The 9855-nt window shown below is 55.6% G+C and overlaps 1 protein-coding gene across 4 annotated transcripts in view; it reads right to left on the minus strand.

Annotated features, from left to right (window-relative positions):
- The window catches only part of NFIC (nuclear factor I C), a 69047-nt gene that overhangs the window by 25019 nt on the left and 34173 nt on the right, over positions 1-9855 (minus strand). For all 4 annotated transcript variants that reach the window (XM_034997465.1, XM_034997467.1, XM_034997466.1 and 1 more), the window contains exon 3: positions 1256-1327. In XM_034997465.1, the coding sequence (XP_034853356.1) occupies positions 1256-1327 (72 nt within the window). The remainder of the gene's footprint in view (positions 1-1255; positions 1328-9855) is intronic.

Genomic DNA, 9855 nt, shown 5'->3' on the forward strand with positions numbered 1-9855 from the left:
CTGTGCTGGTCCTTCCTATGGGGATGTCCTCACCCACTTGCTTTTTCTTCCATTCTTCCTTCCTTCCTTTTCATCTCTCCTCCCTCCTCGCCCCTGCTATACCATCTCTCTAGTTTCTCTTTTTCTCTCTGCTTCATCTCCCCCTCTCTCCTTTTTTGCTTTCTGCAAATATTTATTGAACACTAATTATGTACCAGGTCCTATTCTAGGCACTGAGGACACAATGGTGATCAGGACAGACAAAAGCCTCTGCCCTCAAGGAGGTGACGTTGCATTAGGAGAGATAAACACATGTGCAGTCACTAAGCAACTAAGCAAATACATATGCAATCACTAACTTCCTCAGAAGGAAATAAAACAGAAGGTGGCCATTGAGAGTGGCTAAGGCTGCTTGAGATCAGAAGATCTCTCTGGGAGGGGAGCATGTGAGCTGAGACCTGGGAGATCCAAAGAAAGAGAGAGAGAGCAGTTAGCTGTCCAAATAGAGAGCAAAGCACATGCAAAGGCCCTGAGGCAGGGACTGGGCCTGGACTGTTGGAGGAACAGCTAGGAACCCATGAGGCTGGAGCAGAGAGAGTGAGGGAGAGACAGGGTGGAGGGGAGGGCAGAGGGACAGATCCTGAAGGGCCTTGGGGGTCAGAGGAGGACTTTTACCCCAAGGGAGGTGGGAACCCTGGAGGGCTGTGAGCAGAGGAAGACAGGACCTGACTCAGGTGCTCACAGGCGCTCTCTGGCTACTTTAGGGAGGACAGACTGGGGATGGTGAGGGCAGAAGCCAGGGGACCAGGGTGGAGGTGACTGCTCTGGTCCAGGAGGGCGATTATGGGGGCAGACCAGGGCAGAAGCAGGGCCTCTGCAGCTTCTGAATTCTTTCTGTTCTCCAGGGCTCTGCTCCCAGCCCTGCCTGAGGCCGACTCTCTCGCTTCCCACCAACATAGGAGTGACTCGCCTTGCTCACCCATTGAATGTCCCATGGGATTGCAGGGCCCCATGGGGCCTCTCTTGTGGCGTGAGCACTTCAGTGGCTGGATGCTGGGAGCTAAGGGTTGTGGGTTCCAACACCAGCTTCCTGGGTGCCCCTGGGAAGGCCCCTTAACCTCTCTGAGCCTCGGCTTTCTCATCTACACAATGGAATAACAGCAGCACCTGTCCATGGCATGGCTGTGATGAATGAATCCATTAATCTCTGAGGTGCCCACGCAGGGCCACGCAGAGCACACAGGGTCCCCCCCTCCTTCAGCATCCCCAGACTCACCCAGTGTGATGGGCTTGCTGTCCTCCTGGTCGGAGCCCATCCCTGCCCGGGGACTGCCGCTCTGCTCCGCGTCTGCAGAGAGAAGGAGGAGGTGGTGACATTGCAGGGAACCCCACCCCAGGGGGAGAGGAGACACCATGCTGGGGCCAGGCTGGGCAGTGCCGTGGAGAAGTGGCCCCCAACGCGCCCAGGCCCCGGGGTCTCCGCTTGGCCCCTTCCCTTGGCTGCTGCCCCACAGGGTCATGGGCATCTGGCAGGACCTCTACGTGGCAGTACCTGTGTGCAGGGGCTGGCTCAGTCGCAGGCTGGAGATCTTCCCCTCCCTGAGTCTGTTTCCTCATTTATGAAATGAAGGTAGCTCACTTACTAACTCGTGAGGGTAACTCATTCAACCTGCCTTAACTCTGGGAGGCAGGAGCCACCATCATGCCCATTTTACAGATGGGGAAACTGAGGGCCAAAGAGATGAGTCCTTGAGCCCTCAGGCCCCCTCTGCTCGGCCTCTGCCCTCGAAGTCCTGGGGGTCCAGCACTTGGTCTTGGGTTGTCACGCAGGGCGCCCAGGAGGGGGCGGAGGGGCGTCCCCCTGCAGCTTCTATACTGCCACCCACCCGCCTGGCTTGGGGGCTCCCTCCCACCCTGGCGCCCGCCTCTCCATCTTATCTAAAAATAATCAGGCTCCTTGGCAGACGGGCGAAGCAGACAGACGCTGAGCTCAGCATTATCAGCTCTGGCGGCCTGGATGGCGAGTAGCGCCAGCCCCCCTCCCGCACCCCCCTCCATGTCCGATGCAGGGGTTGGGGGGCCCATGGCCAAGCCCAGCCAGATGGAACCCCTGGCCCTGAGTTGTCTCTCAGGTCAAAGACCAAGGTGGTGGGAATCACCATCAAAGGCCAAAGGAAGAGAATCAGCTCCTTCCACCTGCCACATCCCAAAGCCAGACATAATCGCTGTGTGACATCAGGCATGTTGCTGAACTGTTCTGAGCCTCAGTTCTCTCCTTCAAATGGGTGCAAGCACCACCAAGGGGTGGTAAAGAGATGATACCACGAACTGGATACATGGGGATGTCCTTCACATTATTATTATTGTTGGTGTTATGTGTAAATCCCGAAGATGACCGTCAGTGGGGCGCTTTATTGTTCCCATTTGCGATGTTCCTAAAATCCTTAAGAGAGCCACACACCTGGCAGCGTTATTGGGTCCATCTCATAGGCAAGGAAAACCGAGGCTGAAACAATGAAGAAGCGCCCACCCCACGGCACACTTGCGCTCCTCCCTCAGGAGGGTGATTGATTTTCTGCTAGTTTGCACCAGCGTCCAGACATCCGCCACGCGGCTGTGCGTGACGCGTCTGGCTTCTGGGCTCAGATGCCTGGGTTCCCATCCCAGCTCCGGGAGCCTCGGTGGTGATGGGCCCTCGGCAGCTGCGGGAGGCCGTGGAGGTAATGTGCTGGTGCCCCCTAAAACAGCCACGAGCCCTCACCCTTTGCCCTGTGGCTTTGCACCCACTGTGTGTTGAGCACCTCCTGGCCGCCAAGGTTGAGGATGCCCTCAACAGCACCAGGACGAGGACCCGTGCCTCAGTTTCCCCACCCACGGCAAGAGCGGATGGGGGCAGCCCCAGTCGTGACCGACGGGCCGGGCACGGCTGGGCAGCAGCTGAGGGGAGTGTGCCCGGCTCGGCCCCACGCCCTGTGGCTGCTCCCGGGCTGGGCAGCCAGCGGCCCCTTGGCGCTAGCCACTCCTGCTTGGATGACCACGCGGCTGGGCACGGGTGGCCCCTGCGTTGGGAAGAGCCCAGCCCGGGCAGCCGGCCGTCGGGCCGCAGGCCTCGGGCACAGGACCCTCTTGCCGAACGGGCGCCCACACGGACTCAGCAGGCAGCAGCGCCTGGCCGGCCCGCGGGTGCTGCCCAGGAAGGGGGCGTGTCCCCCGGGCACCGCCTGCGTGCTGGCACTCGGGAATCAGGGCGGCAGGGCTGTGGGCCTCACCTCTCCCTGTGCCTCAGTCTCCTCGTCCGGGAAGTGGGCGCAACGAGAGCACGTCTCTCAGAGGTAGTTCTGAACCGAAAAGCTGACAACGGAGGCAACACGCTGCCCCACGGGGTGGGGGGCTCACCATCAGCACTTCACCAATCGGAGGGGGGCGCTTTATTACTATCAGTGCGATCTCCCTTGTTTCTGTCCCGGGTGCTGCTACTTTGCACCCATTGAGAGCGATGGCCCTGGGCTAAGGCTGGCTCCTGCTGGTAGCCCTTATCCCCTCGCTCATTCACTCTGTGACCTTGGCTGGCGGCCATGCCACCTCTCTGAGCCTCAACTTCCTCAGAGTAAAACGGGGAAGATAGGAAAACCCACCCCCCGGCTTTGATAGGGCGCCGAAGCAGCTAATAATACGTGTAAAAGGGTTGGCATGTACCGACATTCAAAAAATGGTGGGCTTGGGGCGCCTGGGTGGCTCAGTCGGTTAAGCAACTGCCTTCGGCTCAGGTCATGATCCTGGAGTCCCGGGATCGAGTCCCGCATCGGGCTCCCTGCTCGGCGGGGAGTCTGCTTCTCCCTCTGGCCCTCCCCCCCTCATGCTCTCTCTCTCAAATAAATAAATAAAATCTTAAAAAAAAAAATGGTAGGCTTGGGGAGTGGCTGAAAACGACATTGTGTTCTTAATTTCGGTCTCTAATTGTCCGTTGCTAGCACGGAGAACGGCGGCTGGGTTCTGTGTGTCAATCTTGTATTCTGCAACCCCACTGAACTCACTCAGTAGTTCTAGGAGGTATTTACGTTTGTATAGATTCCTTGGAATTTTCTTAGCAGGCCATCATGTACTTTGCAAATAGGGGCAGCTTTATTTTTTCTTTCTCATCTGTATGCCTCTGATTTCCTTTTCTTGCCTTATTGCTCTGGCGAGGACCTCCAGCACAATACTGAACACAAGGGCTGAGAGCAAGTGTCCCTTCTTGCTTCTGATCTTGGGGGGAACTCACTCAGTCTCTCACCACTGAGTGCGAAGGTAGCCGTGGCTCTCTGCTGACCCCCTTCATTGGGCCGAAGCTTTTTTTAAATATAGTCCCCTTTTTTTTCTTCTACAGTCCCCAGGCTTTTTTTTAAATTAAATAAGTGTAGTTTCTAAAAAAATGATGCTGTAATTATATGCCATCTCATTAAATTTTTTTAAATTTAGTTTTTAAATTGTGCTTAAATATACATAGCATAAATTTTACCATTTAACCGTTTCTAAGTGCACAGCTCAGCGGCATGAAGTACACTCACACTGTCCTGAGACCACCCCCACTCTCCGTCTCCAGAACGTTCCATCTGCCCACACGGAGACTCTGTCCCCATGAAGCATGGACTCCCCACCCCCTGCCCCAGCCCTGGCTCCCACCCTCTCCTCTCTATCTCTGTGGACGGGACCCCTCCGGGGACCTCCTGGGAGTGGGGTCCTGCGGGATGTGTCCTTCCGGGTCTGGCCCCTCTCGCTGAGCCCAGTGTCCTCGGGGTCCCTCCACGTCATGGCAGGTGTCAGGATGTCCTTCCTTTTAATTAGGCCATCTTAATTTTAATTACCTCTCACCTTTGGAGTATTTCTCATCCATCTGCTGACCATTTGCCTGTCACTTGGCTCCTGAAAACTCCCACCTTCTCGAGCTGTCCAGTATGGGAGCCACTAGGCACATGTGACTTGAAATTTACGTCCCCTAAACTGAAATTAAGTTAGAATCTCAGGACTTCTCAATAGCCCACAAGACTGGTGGTGACTGAACTGGACGGTGCCGAATATCACCATCTGCATAGAAAGTTCCATTGGGCTGAGGGCCTGTGGATGTTTCTATGAAAACTCGGGAGTGAATGGACACAGGTAATCCCCTCCTCCTCCCATCTACTTAGACAGCCAGCCCTAAAGTGCACCTTCCTCTGGTCTGAACAGATGTACCCAGAGTGGATAATGCCTAAAGGACGGCTAATGTCCGGTGCCCCACGATGCCCCACAATGCCCCAGGCCCCAGGCCATCAGCTTTCATTTGCAGAGTTTCACTGTGTGAAGAGCTTCACGCACCATCTGATTGAACCAACCCAACTGATGAGTTTGGTAAACTGAGGCCCACCTCAGAAAGTCTATTTCCCAGAGCTGATGTCAAGCCAAAGAAGTTGTGTGCCTAGCACAGAGTAACGTCACTGGGGTGACCTTGCCCCTCAGGACAATATCTGGGGACGTCTGTAGGTCGTCACGACTGGGGGTGCTCCTGGCACCGAGTGGGTGGGGTCACAGGTGCCGTTCAGCTCCCCCCCCAACTGCCCAGGACGCCCCCACAGAGAACGACCCGGCCCAGCGTCTGCAGTGCTGCCAAGTGGGGAGACCCTGGTCTGGACCCATCTGTTTTCAGTGGGCATGAAACCGGTTCTTGGGGGGGATGGAGGAGCTAAAGATTTTACTCTTTCTTGTATAAAACATCAAAATATGAATATAGATACAGCACATAAATAAATATATACCTGTGATATTAAAACTTCATGGGGCAGAGGGATTAAAGAAAAAAGTGTCTATAGGGGCGCTTGGGTGGCTCAGTCGGTTAAGCGACTGCCTTCAGCTCAGGTCATGATCCCAGGGTCCTGGGATCGAGCCCCGCATCGGGCTCCCTGCTCGGCGGGAAGCCTGCTTCTCCCTCTGCCCCTCACCCTGCTTGTGTTCCCTCTCTCGCTGTGTCTGTCAAATAAATAAATAAAATCTTAAAAAAGAAAAGAAAAGAAAAAGTGTCTATAAAGGATCTGTTGGTGAGGCAATAATAAAAATGGGGGGGTACATTTTGTACCCTAGTGAATTTTTAAAGGACCGTAAAAGGAGAAAGGAGAGTATGTGACAGAAACCATATGAGACCTGCCAGGTCTTAAATATTGACCATCTGGGCCTTTACTGAAAGTCGGCTGACTTCCAGCTGTATGTCATCCGGCGAGTTCTTGACATCTCTGAGCATCCTTTTCTGCATCCATAAATTGGATGTGAACTGCACTACCCTTATTCCTTTCCTTTTGAAGGGAACTGATGGCTGAGCACCTCCTGGGGGACACAGCAGTGACCAAGATGGACAAAAGGCCTTGCCCTCATGGCACTCGCGTTCTAATGGGGGAGTGACAGGCCATGACCAAGTAAGCAAATAAATGAGGAGGAGAACCTCAGGCTGTGCCAAGTGCAAGGGCGGCTAAACCACCGGGAGACGCGGGTGGCAGCTCCTGGAGGGTGCGGGGCTCAAGCTGGAGTTCCTGGGAGGGTTGATAAGGCCGCTCCGTGTGAAATGGTCCATTCCAATAGTTAATACCTAGTGAGTCATTTCTTTGACTAGACTGGTCTGCAAGTTTCACCTCCACTGACTTATTTAATCTTCAAAACTCCCCCAGGAGGACACCATGGATGGAGCTGGAGAGTATAACACTCTCAGGGAAATAAGTCAGTCAGAGAAAGGCAAATATCATATGATCTCACTTATTCGTGGAATTGAAGAAACAAAATAAACAAGCTGGGGGGGGAGGTGCGGAAAGAGAGACAAGGCAGAAAACGGACTCTTGACTGCAGAGCACAAACAGGTGGCCACCAGAGGGGAGGGGGCCGGGGGCGGGGGACACAGGTGAAGAGGATCACAGAGCACACGTATCAGGACAAGCACTGAGTCACGTCTGGGACCGCTGAATCATTATATATTGTACCCCTGAAACCTGTCCAACACGGTATGGTAACTAGATTGGAATTAAAATTAAAAACTTATTTAAAAAGCTTACCCTGACTTAAAAAACAAAGAAGCAAACAAACAAACAAACCAAAAACCTCCCCCAGCAGGGACATTCAATTCTCGTCCCCATCTGCCAGATAGGGAAACCGAGGCACAAGCTAGGCAGCCGCATATTCAGCCAACGGCGACGGGCCTGGAATCAGGCTTCCCGTTGATTCCTGTGCTGCTGACAGAGGTGGGGCCCAGCAGGATCCAGGATCCCTCTCTTGGTAGTTTGGGGTGATCTCCAGCGTCTGGACCCTGTTCTCTGACCAGTCAGCTAAAGCCCCCCCTGCTGGGGTCCCCTATTCCTCTGCCCCTGCCAAAGGCCCCTTGTGCCCTTAATTGTGGTGTTGGGGATGGCGAGGGGCAGCAGAAATCCTTCGTGCCTCCCTGCTCTGTCTCCACCGACAAACACCCCATCTCAGCAGAGTCTCCCGACCCTACTGCACAAGCCAGTGATACCTGCCCTGCACGGACGGCACCCCACGCGCCAGACGTCAGGCGATGCGTCTGACAATCTGCTCTGACACCCTGGAGCAGCCCTCGATGGAGTTACCCAGAGAGGGTAAGTAAGTTACCCAAGGCCACACAGCAAGGAAAGCTGACTGGTTTTATCTGCTCCTCTCTTAGAAACATATATAAGTGAACATCTTGTGGGATTTCAGACCACGTCCACTGCCAGCTTTAAAATGCTGTTTGCTTGCTTGTGAGTTTCCTCGGGACCTGGTCGACTCCCCCCGCCCCGCCCCCACGCCCTGAACACGCCGTTCCTGCAGCCCATCTCAGACCAGGCGTTCCCACTTGGCACTCGGTGCTGCTCAGAAGGTATTCTCCACACGAGGAAAACACGGATGTGGCTCCTGGGTAAAAACTGAAGTAGGACGTGGAGGCCCGTGACCCGCGCTTGTGGTTCCAGACCTGACCAAGCACGGGCGTCACAGTCAAAAAGTGCGGGCCTCTCGGCGTCTGGGAGCAGCTGTGGGCTTTCCAGAGCCTTTAAAACACACTGGGGGCTTGAGGAAGGGCCGGCAGCTCCCGTGCCTGTCTGATCACGCCACGAACCCTGGCCCTGAGTCCCGGCCCTGGCACAGCCCGGCGTGTGACTTCGCACTGGTCACGTCTCCCCACTCCAAGCCTCGGTTTCCCCAGCTGTAAAGTGAACATTCTCAAGTGCTGCCTTCCTTTACGGGTGTGAGGTTGAAATCTGAGGCACTCCAGAAGAGGAAGGGCCCATCACAGATAAGGGGATAAATACCATTTTGGTGACAGCGTTTTTCCAAACTCAGAGTTTAAATGAACTTAGCCCTTCCTCTGCCAACTGCCCTCCAGGGCTCCCCCTTCCCGCAGCCCCCCAGGCCCTGCAAGACCTGCCCTGTCCTGTCCCCGCCCTCCCCTCCTCCTTCTCTCCCCTGTTGCCCACTCCACTCCAGCCACACAGGCCTCTGGCTGTTCTTCCAATACACCAGGCAGCCACTGTCCCCAGGACCTTTGCACAGGCTGCACCCTCTGCCTGGAACTCTTGTTCCTTCAGCATCTACATGGCCAACACTCTCCCGTCATCCTGGGACCTTCCTCAAAGGCTTCCTTCTCTTCGAGGCACACAAGGCTCTTCAGCACCTGAACGAAGCATAGTTAACCACACACACGCGCGTGTAAGCGACACTCTGGCTGTTGACTCCAGGTGTATTGCGCTGGCCCAAGCCCAGTTCTCCCGACTCTCCAGGTCCGTGGGGTGTTCATGTGTAGCTAGGACATCACCACCTCCTGTAGCCTTTTGCTCAAACAAGCACATGATCGTGGTGACAATAGAAATGTAAACTGGATCCCACTGACGGAGTGTACAAACTGTTCTTTCCTGTCCATGGCCATGAGCCCAAATTTGGTCTGTCCCAGCCCATGACAAAGGCGCCGCCGGGCCTCCGGTCCCCGCCCTTCCCGCCAGGGAGCACCCACCCCTTTGCATCAGACAACTCCCTTCATCCTGGTGGCTCAAACTTCCGCCGCTCTTAAGTGGGAGATCAACGCACCACCAGACGTTGACCTCACAGATGTTTAGTGATCACCTACTACTCGCCAGGCATTGGGGGGGATGGCAGAGTGCCAAGGGAGGGGGAGACAGACAGGAAGTGAACACACAGAAGAAGACGGAGATAGTTTTGCATGGTTCTACGTTCCAGCAAGGCCATAAAGCTGGGTGAGGGGACAGAGAGTGGCTCTGGGGGAGACTTTCGACACAGACGTCAGGCGGGACCCCTCTGAGCAATGGGGTCCTAGGAGCTGGGCAGAGGCACAGCAAGTGCCAAGGCCCTGGGGCAGGAATAAACATAGGCTGTCTGAGGACCGGAGACAGGCCACGTGGCTGCCGTGAGAAGCTCAGGCCTGATTCTCGAGCACCACGCGGTTCACAGCGCCGCAGGCCAGGGGGCTGCACAGAATCTGGAAGCATGGTGCATGGTGGCGGGAACGTGAGCTGGGGTGGCCGCCGTGGAGGCCGCTTCCTCGGAAAGTTAAACACAGGGTCCCCACATGACCCAGCAGTTCCACTCCTGCGTATCTACCGCAGAGAGGTGAAAGCAGGGACTCCCCACAGATATTCGCACCCTGTGGGCACGGCCACCACAGATGGACGCCACCCCAGTATCCCTCAGCGTGTGAAGGATACACACGGTGTGGTCCGTCCACATGCGGCAACAAGATCCAGGCTTAGAAAGGAAGGACCCTGACACCTGACACGACGTGGAGGGACCCCGAGGACTCCGTGCTCAGTGAGAGGAGCCAGACCCAGAGGGACACATCCCGCAGGACCCCACTCCCAGGAGGTCCCCAGAGGAGTC

Source organism: Mirounga leonina, unplaced genomic scaffold, assembly GCF_011800145.1.
Source record: "Mirounga leonina isolate KUSES-001 unplaced genomic scaffold, KU_Mleo_1.0 Mir_94, whole genome shotgun sequence".
In the NCBI taxonomy this organism is placed as follows: domain Eukaryota; kingdom Metazoa; phylum Chordata; class Mammalia; order Carnivora; family Phocidae; genus Mirounga; species Mirounga leonina.